Consider the following 20171-nt stretch of genomic DNA (forward strand, 5'->3'; position numbering starts at 1 on the left):
ATCATCTTCATTGAATCAAAAAAATTTCTACACAAATATATCTCCAAATATCATGAATTAATGTTATATTCACCTCAAATATTCTTTTAAACACAAAAATCAAACCCCTATAGAGAAAGAGATTTAGTTTCATCACAAAAAAAAAAAAAAAATTAGTTATATAAATTGTCACGCTGTATATTATTATTATTTTCTAACTCAATATTCAAGTCCGACATAAAAATAACCCCAGCTTTGCACATCAATTTTGTTGTTTCCAAAACAATCTTAACTTTCGTAAAGCCTAACCCTTCCGCCAGTGACTAAGCCTCCACCATCCGCCTTGCAACATTTGCGAAATTAAAGTTTTGATTTTTGTGTTTAAAATAAGATTTGAAGTGAATATAACATTAATTCACGATATTTGGAGATATATTTTAGTAGATTTTTTTTATTTAAAGAAGATGATGAAGATTCAAAGGAAAAGATGAAGATGATGAACATCTTCATCATATTTTTGGATTTTTTTTCAGTTTTAATAAAAATATATTTTTAAAAATAAAATTATGTATTTTTTTAATAAAAAAAATGCGAAAAAAGATGTATATGTGCTTTTAAGAGAGATAAAAGACCTAAACAGAAAAAAATAAAGACAAAGGACCAAAGTGTTACAAATAAATAAGATAAAGGACCCATAATGTAATATTGCCTTAATTATATTTAGGTGTTCAATTTTAATTAATTTACACTACAGGACTGGCTTAGAATAATTAAAATTTCACATCAAATTTCTTTCATCTGAATGTCCTTAAATTTATCAGTTATATTCATAAAATTTATTCCTACCATTTTGATTGTTCAATTTTGTCGTTCCCAACTGCCGCATTTTTCAATTTTCGTGAGAATCGTCATGATTTCAAATATCGTGAGAATTGTCGTTATTTTCAGTACAACGTCAGGTATGATGACTTGATTTTTCTTTTTGATTTGATTTTTCTTGGTTGTGAGGTAGTTAATTATAACAATTGAGTAAATCATCCGTTGTACTTTGAGGGCTGCTAGCAGGTGTTGCCGCTGTGATGTTGTGGGAGTTTGCTACCATTTTTTTGGTTGCTGCTGAAATGGTTATGTGATGAGGCTTTTGTTCTTTTATTTGGACTTAAAGGCTTTTGCTGATAGTGGGACAGGTCTATGCGTGTTAACATATTTTATTAGGTTGGCTGCTTAAATAAAAAATAAGTCACGATACCTGACGCAGTTCTAGAAACAACGACAATTCTCACGATAATTGGAAATTGCGGCAATTTGGAACGACAAAATTAAACAATCAAAATGGAAAGAAGAATGAAAAAGAAACAAAAATTGATCAATATGGAAGAATAAAGAAGAAGAAATTTGATGTAAAATTTTATTTGTTATAAATCTTGTAGTGTAAATTAATTAAGATTGAACACCTTAATATAAAAAAAATTAAATCATTTGTTGTTTCAAAAAAAAAAAAAAAAAATTAAAAGTATTAAAAGTTACCTTATGATTAAGATTAACTCTCCTTCAACAAAAAAAAAATTAAGATTAACTCTTTTATTTTTAGAAAAAATCTACTCATTTATTTGACATTTAATGTTACATATGTATATTACATTTTGATTGGTTGATATCATGAGAGGGTAAATTACCCTCTAAACAAGAGAGGGTAATGTAGGCCTCACCATATCTAGGGTGTTTTCTTAGGAAGTTGAATGATATTGATGTAACTTACTCGGTTTAATAGCGGGTATGGATGTCCGCGGGTGTGGATATCATTAAATTCGCATCTGTATCTATTAATTAGCGGGTAGTTAAAAAATCCATTTATTTTATCCATAAATATCCATTAAGGTATCCGCTCCGTGCCCGTAATGGATTTTATCCGCGGATATCCATTAAGACTTTTTTTTTTAAACCAAGAACTTTTTTTTAAGAGGTGAAAAGTAAAATAAATATATTTGCAAACTGAAAGGCACACTATAGTTGAGTTCATACGTACGGTGTGGTGTATGTTGCGATAATATATAACCGTAAAAAACTGAAGCCACACACGGTTTCGATTGGATAAGAATAGAATAGGTGGAAACACGTAAGCATATGACAGACAGAACAGACCAGTTTTGATTTCTTGCACTTTTTCCACTTTCCAATCAGAGCCCACCAACGTTGTCCACTTCAGATCCCAAACCTTATTTTTTATTCTTATAAATAAACATTACATCTTCAACATTTTCAACATATCATTCATCTATTTTCAAAAAAATACACAATGACTTTAACACTTCGTTCTTCAATTTCTTTCATCATTCAGAAAGAAACCAAGTTCCTTAAAACCTTTGATGATGTCTCTTCCACTCTCACCTTTGCAAAGATTAAACCATCTTTCCGTCTCAAAGCCAAGAGTTCTATGCAAATAGCACACACCTTCAAGTCTGATGAAAAATGGGAGCAGGTGCATGCTCCATCAATTGTTCATAGTAACCATGATAATTCAAAGAAGGTACCAGTTTTTGTGATGCTTCCATTGGATACAGTAACAATGGGAGGAAACTTGAACAAGCCAAGAGCAATGAATGCTAGTTTGATGGCTTTGAAAAGTGCTGGAGTTGAAGGGGTGATGGTTGATGTTTGGTGGGGTTTGGTTGAAAAAGATGGACCTTTCAAGTATAACTGGGAAGCTTATGCTGAGCTTGTGCAGATGGTGCAATTGCATGGTTTGAAGCTTCAAGTTGTTATGTCTTTTCATCAGTGTGGAGGAAATGTTGGAGATTCCTGCAGGTATGATATAACAGTATACGTGTTTTGTTTTTATTTTACCTGTGAAAGATCTTTTGTGATTCGGTGTAACTAATAATTTTCTTTCTATTGCGAATTTTCAGTGTTCCTCTACCTCCATGGGTGATGGAAGAGATCAGCAAGAACCCTGACATTGTTTACACAGACAGATCAGGGAGGAGAAATCCTGAGTACATATCATTGGGATGTGATTCAGTGCCTGTTCTAAAAGGAAGAACTCCCCTCCAAGTGTATGCTGACTACATGAGGAGCTTTCGTGACAGATTCAGTGATTACTTGGGCAGTGTCATCTCGGTATGTTACATACTTGAACTAGAGTTACAAACATAGATACTGTTACACTGATATAGTAATAGGACACATATATTGTTGCAATATAATAAAATTTAGAATGCTTGTTTAAACCTGAAAACAAATTTAGTAGTAATTTTGAGCGTTATTAGACGGTGGACTAATCAAATTAAGATATTATTAATTGAAGTGGGGATTTTTATATTATAACTTAAGGCTGATTATAATACAAAGTCATTTCTGCATCTTTTTATCTATCCCTTTCGGCATTCAATGAGATTTGAAACTGATCCACAAGACCTATAACTTTTCAGGAAATACAAGTAGGAATGGGTCCATGTGGGGAGCTGAGATATCCATCATATCCAGAAAGCAATGGAACTTGGAGGTTTCCTGGAATTGGAGAATTCCAATGTTATGACAAGGTATGAAAAAAAACCATTAATTTAAACTGTTTTTGTGAATTGTGCACTTATTATTTCAGTGATGTTTCATAATCATGGTCTTTGGGATGACATGGATATCTCAAAAACATAATTTCAAAATATATTTTAGCTAAAATGTCTTGTTTGTCATGCAGTATATGAAAGCATCCTTGGCAGCAGCAGCCGAGGCCATCGGAAAGAAGGAATGGGGAGGAGGTGGACCCCATGATTCTGGCCAGTATAATCAGTTTCCGGAGGATACTGGATTTTTCAGAAAAGATGGAACATGGAACTCTGAATATGGACAGTTCTTTCTGGAATGGTACTCCGGTAAATTGCTAGAGCACGGTGATAGGATCCTTGTATCAGCCAAAGAAATATTCCAGACATCTGGTGTGAAACTATCTGGTAAAGTTGCGGGAATCCATTGGCATTACAGATCAAGGTCGCACGCAGCTGAACTAACTGCTGGTTACTATAACACTAGACATAATGATGGGTATCTTCCAATTGCCAAAATGTTTGCAAACCATGACGTTGTCTTCAATTTCACCTGCATGGAAATGAAAGACAGAGAACAACCTGGACATGCTAACTGTTCGCCAGAAGGGTTAGTTCACCAAGTCAAGAAGGCAACAAAAATGGCTAATATAGAACTTGCTGGGGAAAATGCACTGGAGAGATATGATTCAGGTGGATATGCTCAAGTTTTGTCAACAAGTATGTCAGACTCCGGCAGTGGATTGGCTGCATTTACATACTTGAGAATGAACAAGAAGTTGTTTGAAGGTGATAATTGGCGGCACTTAGTGGATTTTGTAAGAAATATGTCTGAAGGCGGTCGGAGACAACGACTTCCAGATTCTGATTCACGCGGAAGTGATATTTATGTTGGGCACATCGAGAAAACTAAGGAGCAAAAACAAGAGGGTGAGGCTATTCTTGTTTGAACACATATTAGCATGTTTGTTCAGGCATCTCGTGTATGTTCAGAACCATCATACAATGTTTTTTATAGGAAAGACGATGACAATATAGAAAAAAGTGGAGAAATGAGTTAGAGTTATGATGTGTATACATAGAACAATGGCCTAAGCCATGCCAAAACTAGAGATCCATGAGATATTATTTTATTTGATTATGTATATATAACTCCATTTATAAAGGAGACAAACTTTATCTGCTTACGGTAAAGAATCAAATATACTGGTATTGGTCTCTATTCAGTATTTGCAACTTCTATCCTTGAAACATCTACAAAAGCTCACCATTATCATTTGTTTCTCTCACTCTGTAAGATTATAAAGAAGCACGTGTCAAATTGTTCGGAAAGCAATACCCTCATCTTATTTGAACATTCTTATTGTATCTCAATAATGCCACAACAAAGATAACAACATGCGAAAAGAATTTTTATTTTTAAAAGCAAAAGGAGCTTTATTAATGCTAAATACTCAAATACACAAGGCAAGCCATGAGAAAGGCTTACAGCAAAAGCACAAATTACATTGTCACTGGTTACATCAAAAGAATGTAATCCATAGAAACCACCACACTTACTGGTACCAATTCTTGAACTGATATTATAACTCTACCTATTCATTAAGAATTGACAATAGACAGCATGCAAAAACAATCCAAAATGATACTATACTCCCACTCTCATCTTTGTCCGAAATCACCGATGAGTGCAAACTAAATTTGCCATTAAAACACATTATTAACTTCCAATGCCTCTACCACATCACTACTTAAAACCTTATCAAACAACCTCCAAAGCATGACTGCATCCCCTTCGTAAATGCAGCGTACCACAACATCTTTCATAACAAATTTCTGTTCCACCTCATTCCATGATGTGATGACAGTAAAACTATTTAGATCGGTGTTATAGCCTTGGCACCGTCCAAAGCATCTGCACTTGAATAGTTCAATCTACCAACCAACTTGGCCAGTTATAAATTGCCACAACAATATGGTCGGTTAAGCAGAAAAAATTCCATCAAACTACATCAGGAAACCAAAACAAATATACATATCAATTAGAATTTCCACCCTCAGTCACTGGTTTATCAGACAATAATTATCCATTGATTTGGAAACTGAACTTCGTTCAAACTACAACACGCCTCCAAAAGTCCACCCAACACCCCAAAGACCTGCACTGTTAAATCCCAAGGCATTCATTGGCCTGTACCATCCAATTAAATCCCTTCAATTAGCTCCTTAGCCATCTCCATGACAGGATTTGAACATCCTCTATCACTGATTCAGCAGCAACACTTAAAAAATATAATGATCTCTTGTGTTCCACAGCCTCCACATGCATGCAAATTCAACCACCTTTGCTTTGTCAATTAACTCTATTCCTCCACCCAATAGACCCGGGAACTGAGTGAAACTTTCCCATCCCTTGTCATGAAATGCAGTGGATACATATACCCACCCACTTCAAAATACCATTCCATACTTCAACACTTAAACAAGGTTAAAGAATAAGTGTGATACATCTTCTTCCACCCCAACTTCGAAGACATGTTCAATCGATCATGTTGCAAAACACCTCTTTTTACTAAATTAACTTGTTTTGTGATAGTATCTAGTTTGGAATAATCTCCAAGCAGAGTAATTCCTATTCACCTCTTGCCTTGGTTTAGCTTTAAGAACTTAATATGCCTCTCTAATTGTGTCCAATTGTTATGCTTTTGTTTTACAAATTCCTTTCAGTTACAAAATTCTTGCCAGTATTTGGTTATTATGAATGTAAAAAAGTTGAGCCACATGGTCATTGATCACTATCAATAGGCACTTAGGAATTTGTGAATCTCTATAAACATCAGCACAAAGGAATGAAAAAGAGGGCAGAACAATAAATTCGAATTTTGTTCAGTTAAGTTTTCTCTTTCCCTATGAGTGTTTCACCTTCCAAATACTATCAATTTTTTAAGACTATGTTTGGCAAGGCCAATGTTCGAGCTTATAGCAGATAGCTTATACACTCATAAGACCAAAATAGACATGTTTGGTGACGTTCCACTATAAATTATCTATTATATTTATAAGCAACCCACTATTATCAGTATCAGCCGTAAAATTATCCGCTATTTTTTACCAAGCAAGACCTAAAGCTAAAGGTGACAAAACAAATATAAAATGTTGCAACAACAAGAAGAGAAGTTATTACGAGCTGAACATACTTGTAAAATGTTGAACAACAAACTTTGATTACTGAAAGTGACACTAATGATCATTTTACAACGGGCAATCGAACTCAGCATCTCAAGTATAAAAAACAAAAGGTTACAAAGAAAGTAGAGAATTGCATCTGAGGCTATAGAATCAACACTAGTTACAAAATTGTTTAAATTTGAACTCATATACGCTACATAGTAACAAATTGAAAGCAATACAATAAATGACATAGTGAATGAAGCTACTCTAGACGGCGCAGCGAATTCATCGAGGTTCAAGAATGAGGAGGAGGTGGTGGATTACCGCTACGGAGTTCTTCGATTAGATGAGAGAGTTCTTTGCGAGAGGATTCTCTGCCAAACATGAATCCATACCTAAAAGCGCGATTAGGTTTGTCAGAAATTATTATGAATTGAAATTGGATGAAGAATAAGAGAGTGAGAAATAGTTAACCAGAAAGAAATGGCGGAGAAGACGCCGGCGGTGGCAACGGTCTGAACAAGGGTGATCTTCTTCTCCATTGGTAGTGGTGAAAGTCCAAATTATTAACGGCTGTGTCAGAACAGAACAAGAGACACGAGTTCTATTTTTGGACTGGTTTTCGTAGCACTTCTTCGTTCATTCGACCAAAAAAAAAGCTTTTTGCGCACGTTTTTTTTTTTTTTGGAGAATTTTTTTAAAATGTTTAAATTATGGAGTATTTGCAATAAAATCATTCAAAAATTAAAAATATTTTTGGTTAATTAAAAAATTGATTTTAGAGGGGATTAAAATTATCCGTTGAAAACCCACTTGGGTTGTCCTGATATTGACTTGGGACTTGGAGTGTGCTCCTACTTGAAGTCTCAGTTCGATTCTCTCAAGTATCAATTTAAATGGACTAATTTAACTTCTTAAAAATAAAAATTATTCGTTGATTTTTTTTAATGAAAATGAAAAACAAAACTGACTATATCTATGACAACAACAAGTTTATATGTTTGTTAGGGTGTGTTTGTTTCAAATTATCTTTCTAGATTTCTGGAAATCAAAATATACAAATATGCATTTATATGTTTGTTATAAATTATATTCATAGGTATAAAATGTTCCTTAGAATTTATAAGAAAATCTCAAACATAAAAGGTGGAAATAAAGTTTCTACGGAGATGAGAAAAATTTCACGTATAATTAGTAATTAACCTCTCTATTATAAAAGTTCTTAAAAGTATCATAATGTTAACCAAACATCTTTTAAAAAAAATACTTGAGGATAAAACTTGTATCCTTATATCCCATTTGGGTTGACCTCATATGATATTGAGTGAGACCTAGGAGTGTGTTCCTCCAAGGTCTCATGTTAAATTATTTTCGATGTTAGTTTCAGTGGGTTAATTTGAATTATTAAAAAAAACCTCTTATTTATATTCTCATAAAAGTTATTCCTAAAAATAAATCTAGTAAATATGAGAGTTTGATAGCTCAACTGATTTGAACTAAGGTCTAAGGAGTTGAAATTCCATGGTTCAAATCCCAACAAGAAAAAACACTAACATAACGATAAACATACTAACATTTGTCATTCATAAAATATTTTACAAGATGTGTTTGCGTGATGACGACTAATGTTTTGTCTAAGCGAGAGCGGTGACATTCAACCCTTTTTTTTACACTCAAAGAGTTGGAAGTTTTTGATTTTTTTGGAGCTATTCATTTAATTGGTGAGTTCAATTGGGATAACATAGTTTTGTAGTTGAGTTCTGAGGTGGCGGTAGATAGTTTCCATTTGAATAAAAAAAAAAGACAATTCTTATTTGGATATTGTTGTATTATGCAAAAGGCATACTCACGAAGGCTTCTCAATGTAAAAATTTGCCAATCAAAACATGTTATTGGACGGAATAGAGAGTCTTTGCGGATTTCTTGAGGCATAGACCATGACTTCATTGGATACAAAACATGAGCATCAATAACATGAGTATATCCCATGAGCATCAATAACATGAGTATGTTATGGAATTTGTCCCGTATATCCTTTTACAATAACATGTTAGTCTATGCCTCAAGAAAGGAAGTCATGGTATATCCCATTTTACACTCATGTTATTGATGCTCATGACTTTATCTTTATTAAGTAATTAAAAAATATTATGAATTGATTAGACCATGACTTCCTTTCTTGAGGCATAGACCATGACTTCATTGCTTACCGATGGATTTTTCTAATAGGAAACGGTTCAAATAAATTAAGTTATTATTGTAAAAGGAAAATGTGAATTGGATACAAAAATTATGGAAGTGGTCTTACTAACTTGGATTTTAAAAAATTGAATACACGATTTTTAAAAAGAACATTTTATTTATAGTTCAGAAATCATAGTTCAACTGATAAAATATCGAAATTGTTAGGCCGAACGTCATGATCGAGATTCGAATCCCGACACCTTCACTTATCTATGTAAGTTTATAATGACTTTGTCATTTTGTCTATAAAAAAAGAAGAAAAAAAACATTCTATAGTGACTTGGTAACATGTAAGAATATTGTAAAAAAAACATGTTAGAAAAGAAGAGATTGCGATCGACCCAAGTCAAACAACATTTTTTTAAGAGGGTCAAACAACGTTAATGTTTCTCATCCGTAACATAAAATTCCAACGGTTTGTGTTAATTTTCATGTCTATATTAACCTTACACTCCGTGGATGACGAGAATACCTCCACATGAATGACGTATGCTATTATAGTTATTGTTGTAGACTTGCCCGATCAAATAAGTTTCATGTTTCAACACGAATTTATTAGACCATTACCATTTCATTTCAACGTTCTACAAACATAAAGACCATCTTATCTTAGTATTTTATTTTAGTTTATTCAATTAAGTCAAAAAAAATCACTGTGCCTCTTAAACAACGTCATTGGTTACGCCTGGCTTTAATTTTCTAATGATAATAAAACGCCAATACCATATGTCCATATTGCCATTTACATAAGATGGCATTATTCTTCAAAATCACCTTACCCTTTGTATTTGCCTAATATAGTAATGTTGCATTAACCTTATGCACTCTTTTCTTTTGACTAGAGAGCCTAGTGCACTTTCAATTCCATGTGAGGAATCTATCTACTATATCAAAAAAAATTAAAAGCCAATAGTTGACAAAGTATAAGATCATTAATTTTGTTGAGCTATGCCGAACTAACAAGAAAGTTCAAACCAAAGAAAAGTAAAATCACCCTCCAAAAAAAATAATAATTTGACTTCCAAGATTGACCAGAACTCCTTCTAATTCAACTCATGTTTAACTGATAAGATTCTTGGTCCTAAAAATAAAAAAAAAGTTCTATTTACCTTTTTGAACCAATCTTGACCGAGATGATTCAGCATTATCATGAGGAGTGTTTGACATTTCTGAAAATTGCAATGCTTGCTTCAACCCTTCCACTATCTGACTCATAGATGGTCTATCTTCTGCATTCTTCTTTAAGCAACTGTCGGCCAATTTCGCAATTTTGCGAGCTGCAACAATCGGATATTGGTTCCTGAGACGCGGGTCCATTATCATGCTGAATCTGCTAGTGTCAGCAGGATATTGTTTAACCCAATCTAATAGCTTTTGTTCAGTTGTCGGACGGTTCCTTTCCAATGATCGTCTTCCCGTGAGAATTTCGTAGAGTACGACACCGAAACTCCACATGTCACTTTGGACTTTGAGATGACCTGTTTCGATGTACTCTGGCGCAGCATATCCTTGTGTTCCAACAACCTGATAACAAGAATATATGGTTCAACTCATTTGTAAACTCGTAAATATAATATTTTGTGGTCTTTAGATGAATGCACATATAAGCAATGTTGCTTAAATCGTGACTTAAGGGACTGGTTATACGGTATAGGCCCTATTTGGATATACAACTTACTTAATCGCTTATAGCATGACCACTTATCATATAAGTGTTAATGTATAAACTATTTCTATAACAAAAGATGAAATGAAGTTTAACTTTTTTTACGTTATAAGCTGTTTTCATAAACTAATTGGAGATCTTACCGAAATAAGCTAAAAACAGCTTATAGGTGTCATAAGTTGTTTCCATAAACTTTCTCAAGCAGTCTCAGAAATGCTTATTAATAGATAAGTTCAAATCTATCACTCAAAGCATACCCTAAATATGAACTCGCTTTAGGAAGGGGGCATAATGATATTATAATTATACACACAAGTCCCTACAATTTAGGCACTTTTGAATATGAAAGTGATATGTATTAGCAGATTCGTACTTGAAGAATAGTTAAATACAAGTCCAACATATATAAACCTACCGCAGTAGATACATGAGTCTGATCCCCTTGTGGTCCTTCCCTGGCAAGACCAAAATCAGATAGCTTCGGGTGGAAATCCTCATCCAATAGAACGTTTGAAGATTTGAAATCTCGGTAGATCACCTTCCAAGCATAAAAATAAAAATATTATCAACCACAAGTTGTTATTCAATTATACAATTTGCAATCAAAACCTTAACAATCATTTGCATTCAACACACAAATTCCACTTTAGGCCTATAGATTTGTTGGGAGGTCCTAGGTTTAGGTTTAGGTTTAGGTTTAGCAAAAAGTAACAAATAGTGGATAAACTGGCATATAGTGAATGAAGTTACAGTAGATAGCTGACAAGCTAGCTGAGAGCAAATAAATAAACAGATTACATTTGTAACTTTGCATATCCTAGTAACATTTGTGACAATATTTTTTTGAATTTCGCGTCATTATCAAGAACGTTCCAACACAGAGAGAGAACGACAATGATGAGAAACATGTGAATATTATGTCTACATTGAAAAATGTTAAATAAATAATGGCTTGCACTTAAGTTAAATGATATTGCAACAAATCTCATATTTTAAGGTACCTGTATCTCCAATCCCTCGTGTAAATAAGCTAATCCTTCAGCAGCACCAAGCATGATTTCCAATCTTGTTTTCCATGGAAGGACAGGTAGAGTTCTACTGAAAAGGTGATTTTCCAAGCTCCTGTTCGGCATGAACTCATACACCAACAGCCGTTGGATTCCTCTTTCTCCATCTACTGAGCAATATCCCAAAAGCTTAACCAAATTTGGATGATTAACAATGCTGAGAAATTGAACTTCTGCAAGCCATTCTTTATGACCCTTTTACAAGAAAAGTAAACAAGTGTAAGGATGCAGCTATATTTTTAAAGTACAATATAAGTATTTGGATAGTTCAATGGCAAAGAAGTAATAACAGCGCCAATGATTTGATAGAACTCGAGATCATTAAAGTCATATGCTGAAAAAATTATCTGATTCTTGATGTTTTTATAAACATTATACTGAGAACTTTTACAATCACCACCATTGCTCTTTTATAGCACAAAGCAAGATCAATATTAGATTCTGTCAATGAACAAAGACAACAATGTATATGCAAATAAATTGCTAAAATATATCTTCTGCTTGAAGTTTACCCTTAAAACATGTTATGCAACTATCACATTGATGTTTCTTAAGGTTCTGTTTAATTTCTCACTTTAGAAAAGTTCAACCAGAAGACTTAACCAAAGAAAGCACCCACATGTGGATAAAAATTCAGGACAGTACTATTACATAACATAGCTTTACAGCAAATAATTTGTCCATTCTATATATAGTATTACTATATAGGTCCAAACAGACATGGACCCAAAAGGTCAAAATTTCCTTCACCAGATGACAACAATAATGAGTATAATCAAACACTAAAACTCTTAGCCACGACAAATTAAATCAATCAAAGCATGTGAATACTATATCATATCAACTTCACAAGGGTCCATGTTCAATGGGTACCTCTTTCAATTATTACTCACAAGTCACAAGAGAACAGAACTATGAAGCACAAACAAACACATACACACAACACAAGCTCAACAATTTAAGAAAATGAAAGTAATTAAATGTAACCACATGTATGTGTATGGTGCAAAACCATTGAAGCAATAAACACCTACCAAATCAAGCATGATAAAACAAAATTACATAAGCAAAAAGAGAAGAAAAGTAGTGAATTCAAACCTGAAATCCACGAGTGTTGAGCCTTTTGATGGCAACTATAACTGGATCACCTTGTCCATCTGGGGGCTTAATGGATCCTTTATAAACACTTCCAAAACCCCCTTCTCCAATCTTAAGCATCCTATTAAAACCATTGGTAGCATCTCTAAGTTCTTGAAAAGTGAAAACTCTGAAGCTTTGTTCTTTCTCTCTATACAAATCCTTCACACTTCTAGGAGAAGATATAGAGCCAGTAGAGTTTGTTGCCCGTTTCGACGCCGGACTCTTGTTCTTGTTCTTGTTCTGCAATTCTGGAGCTGATTTGGATTTCTCTTTGAAGAAAAAACACTTCATTTTGTGATCATGAAGTTACCAAGAGGTTTGTTGTGAATTATATATATATTTGATGAATGTTTTGTAGGAAAAGAGAAAAGGGAAAGGTTGAAGAGAGAAGAAGATTGAGAAAAGTTTAGGAAAAGAGGAAGAAAAGTGAGAAACGGTGATTAAATGAAGGGAATGAGAACAGAGAGGAGTGGTTGAGGTAAAGATAAAGACGGGACTGTGAGAGCGCGTTGAAGACGTAAGTAAAAGAATAACATGAAGAAGAAGCAAAGACCTTTCAAACCTGTCATTTAGGACATAGAAATTGTTTCATGTGCTGTCTCCCTACACGCAATTTGGACACATGCGGTCCCATAATTAGCCTCTGTTGTTCGGTAATAAAACATCATGGTTGTTGTCAAGTAAAGTAAAAATATATCAAGTCATTTGATTCAAGTGGTTATGAGCGAAACAATCAAATACATGGAGGTTATTATGGAATGCATATTCGTAGTACTTATGTAAAGATATATAGTATTTTATTTGCGATATATAGTATTTTCCTTTATTTATTTGCTGAATTTAATAGTTTCTTTTAATAACTACTCCAGATGATTAGGATTATAGTAAGCAAGTAAAGAGATATAGATATGCCGCAAATACAATAGATTCAATTCACACGTATTTATTATATATAAATAAACAAAAACATACACACATATTATAAAAATCACAGTTGGAAATCATATATTAAAAAATGAAGCATAAATCATGGATGGAATTTTAAAAACATGACACACGAGGCAATCCACTAAGCTCACATAATGATGGTGACATTCGTGGAATTTGGATTTCCAGAAGTTCAGAATATGCATTTACCGTAGTTGTGCAACACATAATGTGAAAATTCGCATTTAAATTGCAAAATGAGTCAAAATGTGGTATTGAAAAGGAGTGATAAAGTGGTTTGAAGAGGAACGTATAAATTTGAGATGAAAACTCCTCTATGAATTAAACTCCTTGTATTAACAGAATGACAACATTTGTCATTTCATAAAACCATTGTTATTAAAATTTGAGTCCTTGGATCTTTGATCAAACCTCGATTTGCGCAACCACAAGATTTCTCAAATCCAACATTGTCATAGGGTGTCAAATTATAATCAATAATACTTATGATATCAAGTATTTTTGTAAGAACGGTACACAAAAAAATAAAAGCTGTTGTATATTACAAGATTGACAACAATACAAACAACAAACAATCCAAGAGGATTCGTTTGTTTAGCTTTCGCTATGCTTCGACAGATAAAAATCCGTCGAGTAGAAATTGTTCAGTTCAAGAAAAATAATTAAACATACAGGCTTAGATCAATAATGTTCTCTCATGCTTCAGGTCAACCAACCAATCCACTATTATGTAACAACACAATTATTGGCAACATTGTTTTGAGCAAAAGCTGCATCCATTGTCATCGCCATCAAACCAAAGAGCACAAAATCAATATGATGAGATCATCACAATGTTCATTTTAATCCTTGTGTGCGTTCCCAAAACAATTGTCCCTCGTCCAAGTTCATCACAATCTTCACTTAAAATAATCAACTGTGATTCCAAAGCAGTCTTCTGTTGTTCGTGACAACAGGAGGAGCTAATCCTGGAATGTCGCGAATGTCCTTGTTCTCTGGATGTACAAGCTGAAATTTTGAAAGATAAAATTTAGCATAGTAAGTCATAATTTGAGCATTGTCACAGAATTTATCAATCAGTAAAATAAGCAGTTTGGCAAGAAAGTAACTTCTTGAATCTAGTTTTACGAGGTAAACTGAAACAAAGGTGGTGTTTACAAAAAGAAAATTGGCATTTATATGATCACATTCATACACACAAAAATCAAGACATCTTGACTTTGACCTTCTGTTAACCCAAAAAACACCGAATAGAATTTGAAATGCAATTTTGTTTGTTGCTCTGTTGTCAAAGCGGAAATGCGGCGCGGCCACCCCAAAAATTGACGCGGCGCGGAGTGCGGGCGCTATTTCGGTGATGCGGACACTAATATATTTAATATTAAAATACTATACTGTTCAAAAAATTACTAAAATACCTTAAACATTACTCAAAATTCATGAAGTATTCCTAATTTGAAATAAAAGTCACAAGTCTTAAGCAAAACATAAAACATATTTGCAAAAAATACTAATAAAATTCAAGGAAACCGACACTTTAAGCCTCTAAAGCTTAAAGTAACAAAACTGCAAAACATTAACAATTAACAAGTTCATCCTCCCAATTAACAAATTGACAAATTAACAATTAACAACTAACAAATTGACAAATTAACAAATTCTGAAATCAAGAGATGAAGAGAGGAGAACAAAGATGGGTTCTGAGATGATGAGACGAGGAAATGGATTTTTTTTGTTGGTACGATGAAGAAGTTGAGTTTGTGGCTGTGTATTTGGTTCTGGTGGAGAAGAGTAATAGTTAGGGTTTTGAAAATTACAAAAATGACCCTTAAAACGGTTTTAAATGAAGGGAAATCTAGTATTTCTTTGTTGTACTTACAAATATCATAATCTGAGAAAATTTCAACATAATAAAAATACATACATAAACTAAAAGCTGTAAATCTGTGAAAGGCCATCAAAAGCTATGCCTAGTGAAGACTAATGGACGAGTTCTTTTTCATGGTTAATCAGTAAATCAATATATTATGCTTCATAAGCAACATAAATACTTCATCCACGTGTTGTCAAGCAATTTCTACCATAAGTAAACAAGGCACATCTAGGCACCAATAAATTCACCATGAAGTACAGCATCAATAGAGGGTATTTTTGAATTGAACCATAAGTTAGAAAGTAAATTTCTCTTACCTTTACAATAATGATAGCAATTACTCCAATGACGATGAGGAACAGTAATGCCATAATACACTTGTCAGTAGCAACCTTTTACAAAAATGCGAGCAAGTTTATCAATGAATGATTCATAAAGTAAGTTAGGAAATATACTGAACAAAATGATGTGGATTCTGTAGAAATTGACCTGCCTACCGATTTCCTTGACCAATTTAGATGCTTTCTTTATAGAAAAATGGATAGAATCCAGCTCATTGACAACTCTGCTCATTTGTTCCGTCTACAAAAGGAAGAGGTTACAGCCCTTAGTACCCATGTCAAAATCAAGTTTTTTTTCTTGGACTACTTCTGGGGTGAAGTCTATGCATAAGATTCATACCTGTGCCTTAAGAGCTGCAGCAGTCTCAGTACCAATATTTACCGTGTCTTGAACAATCTATTGCAGAAGGGTTCATGGAAATAAACTGTCAGCGAAGTTCCCATCTTTATCCACATGAAATAGACAACAGAATTTGTATATCCAGAATATTCAAATCAAACATCATTTAGTATTTTTCAGTTCTCTTTCACAACTTCCACTGTCCATCAAACTTCTAGAGGAGGAGAGGGGACATGGAGAATAATTGTGGTTTAATTTAAGGTGAATTAATATAAAACGCACATATTTTCCACATGTACCCAAGGAGGTGTATGGATAACAACTTTGCTACTCGATTTAAGGCTACAAGGTTATGTAAGACAAAAACTTGTGTTTCCTTTGAAAACAAAATATAGAAATATTCTGTCTCCACTTCCTCACACTTTTTCATCCTTATTTCACAGATTCCATGATTTAGCAATATCTTGGAGAGCAGACAGAGAGGACGTTGCGGAAATGCGTAATTAAGTTTATTTAAGCTTGTATATGAATAAAAAGCAAGATTGAGAAGGTAATGTTTCAGGAGCATAATGTTAGATTAATATAAACACAACAAACTTTAATGTACTCTTTAATTTAAATGAGAAGGAACATGATAGTTAAATTGTCATAAGATATTTACGGAAGTAAAATGACGAGACGGTACTAAATAAACAATAAACAACAAACAATAGGACACAACAAAGACAACAGTTTGACAAAAAAGAAAGATCGTATATTACTTGAAGGTCAAAGTCATTACCAGCAATTAAATTTGTGTTCTAATATCCATATATTTTCTTAACTAACTGCTATTATCACGACAATGAAAAGTAAAGCAAGCATAATATGTATAGCTACAACATTTGCCTCTAGGACAAATAAAATACTATAGCAAATTATAAAATCACCAGTAGTCTATGTATTTGGAAAGAAAGAAAAAATAGTGATATTCAAGGTATAAACCGACCCTTTTTCCCCGCTCAATGGCTTGATCTGTGTCATCCATCATCCGATTCCCATGATCCATTAGCTGTTCATTTGACATTGCTGTAATACATCATAAATGCTCCAAATTAACCAAAATGGTAAACAGATTAAATCTTCTTTGGTCACGTGGCGAAAACCAAAATAGCTTGTATTTCAATTAAAACTACTTCCGACTTTTAAAGGTTGACAGCCAAAATAAGTATTTTTAACTGACAGAAAAAGCAGAAAAGAGAAGCTATTAATATTAAAAGCAGAAATAGGCCAGCCCCCTTCAAACAATAGCTGAAACAGACTATTTTTTACAGTTTTATTTTCTTTTTTTACTTTATATTGAAGCTTTTCTACTAAAAAAAAAAATGTATGTAAAAAAGGATGAAGATCATAGAAGTGTGAGAAAGGAACTTGGACTACGAAGCATGCATGCATGTTGAACTTCAAGTAATGTGTATACTACATATCAAAGCGACATAGACCATCTCCCAGTGTGAAATAATACAGAACTATGATAGTTTTTCTTATCTCTCACTTTCACTGTAACGATCAAGGAATCCTCCGCTCATACAGTCACATTTTTCTATCCATGCACCCTCCTAGATTGCATTAATGTTTGCTAAACTTGGGCGATGTCACAATACAAGTGTAGAATAAATCAACCACAAGTCGTATAAATCAAGCATAACAAGAAGGTAGAAGCACGGGCCTTGTCTAAAAACTGAGTAACTGAAAAATATATCCATTGACTAAATTACTAAATATTAAGTGTGTTTAATCAATAATGTCACACCTAGTGAAATAAAATATTCATGGACTTAGACTACTGAAAACATGTTGGGATACATAAACATTAGCATAATCGATATGAAGAAGCCAGCATGCTTACCGGAAGCTAGCAAGACATTTTCTTCTGTGTCACCTTCATTGGGCCCCTCAAAGAGTTCAATTCGCTTATTCTCAATATTTGAAGCGTATCTGCATTGCAATAAAACACAGGCACTTACTTATTGATGCTATCGAGGTACACGCATTCCACTCAAGCAAGAACAAAATGAGAGATTCTAAGGAAGCCAAATGGTGTTCTCACTTACTGTTTTTTCAAAGCAACATATGAATTCAATTCTTTGATCTGCAACAAAAATGTAAATTCTTGTTAGTAATAGGATGAATGCCATTTAGAATTTATAGATACCAATAAACTTAAAACATGAAGTAGCAAAATTAAGGGATCAAAACAGAAAAGTATATATCACGTTAGTATCCAGAGCTATACATCTTACCATTGACTGCTTTTTCTCATTCAAAAATTTGGTTGTTTCTCTATCAAAACTAGCCTCCAAAGCTTTGACTTCTTTATCAAACTCTTTGATAAGCCTGAAAAAAACAGATCCAACAATATATACACTAGAGTTAGCAAAGAGCTAAACCACTAATCACGGCAATTCATCATCAAAACTTGCCGTGCTTCCAATGCCAAAATGGAATCAAACAATCAACCTTTGAAAAGTATTGAAAACGAGTTATTTATGTTTGGTTCCACTTTTAGATGAGCCTAAATTGATTCTAAAGGAGTAGAATTGATTGTGACATGTTTGGATGTTTTCGAGTAAAATTGATTTTGCTTCCAAAATTGTTTCTAAGCTAAAATTTCGAGTTTTTGCCTCTACAATTGACTTTTAACTTTAAATTGATTGTTCAACCCACTTTTATATAAATGTATCTGAACATAAATCACTTTTAGCTAAAATCTACTCATTTTCAGCCAGAATCAATTTTATACAATCAATTCATGCAAAATCAATTTTATTCACCACATAATCAAACACAGACATCAAAATCACATTGATCTTTCAGGTTAATAGTTTTTATTACATTTTTAACACAGATCTGGAAATGCAAACAACTCTCTCAGCTCTAGCCAATAAAATGAACAACATCAAGCTCAACATTGTAACAAAAACTTTCATCGGCTGACATAAAAAACAAACATTTCAATCACAAATAACGAACAAAACACAAAAATTACCCTTTACATTCTCGCATTTTCTCGGTGAGTTCTTCCAATTGCCTGCTCTTTCTACTCGCATCCTTAATTTTCTCCAGCTTCTGAAATCCATTTCTGCACAAAAAATCAACAATGACGATTCAAAAAACGATGCATGAAAGAGAAATTTGAAGCGGAAATCAAAACAATGGAGGATTTGATTAGATTCTTACGATAGAGCGCGGAAATTGTCGGCGACGCGTCCGTCGATCTCCGCCAGATCCTCGCTGATCGCCGACAACTGATCCATTTTCAACAACGATCAACCTCAACCGTCAGATTCTATACTAACGGCGAGATCTGAATGAGGAAGGTTTGGATTTGTTTGGATGAAGATTTTACAATGTAGATTAGATTTTCCAATGTGGGTTAGATTTTGTATTGCAACCAAACAGAGTGCTGCATTTATTTTAAGGGATCAAAAGCGCGTTTAGGATAATTTGATTTTGAAAGGACTTTAGATTATAGTGTTGTTGTTCGTTAAGTCGTGAAGAATAAACAAAACATTGTTGGGTTTCTTCTTCTCCCTCGTGAATCGTGATTATTATTTTTTCATAAATTTTGTGATATTTTTTTGTTTTTTTTAGTATTTTTGGTTCTAAATGAATTTGGCCGCTTAAATTTTAAACGACCATAGAAAATGGGTGATGGTTTTGGAACTTTGCCGATGTGTTGACTCGTGGATGGTGGCTTGATTTGATTCTCGATATAACGATGGTTTTCATAAATATAAAGGCCACTAAAAACAAAGGCTACTTATGTCATTTCATAAATATATCTATTAACAAACAACTAAACATTCATCTCATTTTCTATC

The 20171-nt window shown here is 33.5% G+C and overlaps 3 protein-coding genes and 1 long non-coding RNA gene across 4 annotated transcripts; 1 reads left to right on the forward strand and 3 right to left on the reverse strand.

The window, feature by feature from the left end:
• The first annotated feature begins 2230 nt into the window (after positions 1-2230).
• Positions 2231-4747, forward strand: LOC25493571 (beta-amylase 3, chloroplastic). The gene is made up of 4 exons (XM_013602104.3): positions 2231-2784; positions 2886-3096; positions 3408-3518; positions 3674-4747. Exons 1-4 carry the CDS (start codon positions 2276-2278, stop codon positions 4466-4468), a joined length of 1626 nt encoding a protein of 541 aa, XP_013457558.1. The 5' UTR covers positions 2231-2275; the 3' UTR covers positions 4469-4747.
• A 1976-nt stretch (positions 4748-6723) lies between these two features.
• Positions 6724-7331, reverse strand: LOC25493572 (uncharacterized). Its single transcript, XR_003010921.2, has 2 exons — positions 7164-7331; positions 6724-7084 (listed from the first exon to the last, which is right to left on the reverse strand). It is a non-coding gene; the product is annotated as an uncharacterized lncRNA (long non-coding RNA).
• A 2515-nt stretch (positions 7332-9846) lies between these two features.
• On the reverse strand, positions 9847-13533 carry LOC25493573 (probable serine/threonine-protein kinase PBL19). Its single transcript, XM_013602106.3, has 4 exons — positions 12765-13533; positions 11601-11861; positions 11015-11137; positions 9847-10457 (listed from the first exon to the last, which is right to left on the reverse strand). The coding sequence occupies exons 1-4, from the start codon at positions 13095-13097 to the stop codon at positions 10035-10037; spliced, it is 1140 nt and encodes a 379-aa protein (XP_013457560.1). The 5' UTR covers positions 13098-13533; the 3' UTR covers positions 9847-10034.
• Positions 13534-14209: 676 nt separating this feature from the next.
• On the reverse strand, positions 14210-20026 carry LOC25493574 (novel plant SNARE 11). The gene is made up of 10 exons (XM_013602107.3): positions 19528-20026; positions 19337-19429; positions 18591-18684; positions 18402-18439; positions 18197-18285; positions 17297-17376; positions 16309-16365; positions 16117-16209; positions 15945-16019; positions 14210-14762 (listed from the first exon to the last, which is right to left on the reverse strand). Exons 1-10 carry the CDS (start codon positions 19602-19604, stop codon positions 14667-14669), a joined length of 792 nt encoding a protein of 263 aa, XP_013457561.1. The 5' UTR covers positions 19605-20026; the 3' UTR covers positions 14210-14666.
• Positions 20027-20171: the final 145 nt, after the last annotated feature.

This window comes from Medicago truncatula, chromosome 4 (assembly GCF_003473485.1).
Source record: "Medicago truncatula cultivar Jemalong A17 chromosome 4, MtrunA17r5.0-ANR, whole genome shotgun sequence".
Lineage (NCBI taxonomy): Eukaryota > Viridiplantae > Streptophyta > Magnoliopsida > Fabales > Fabaceae > Medicago > Medicago truncatula.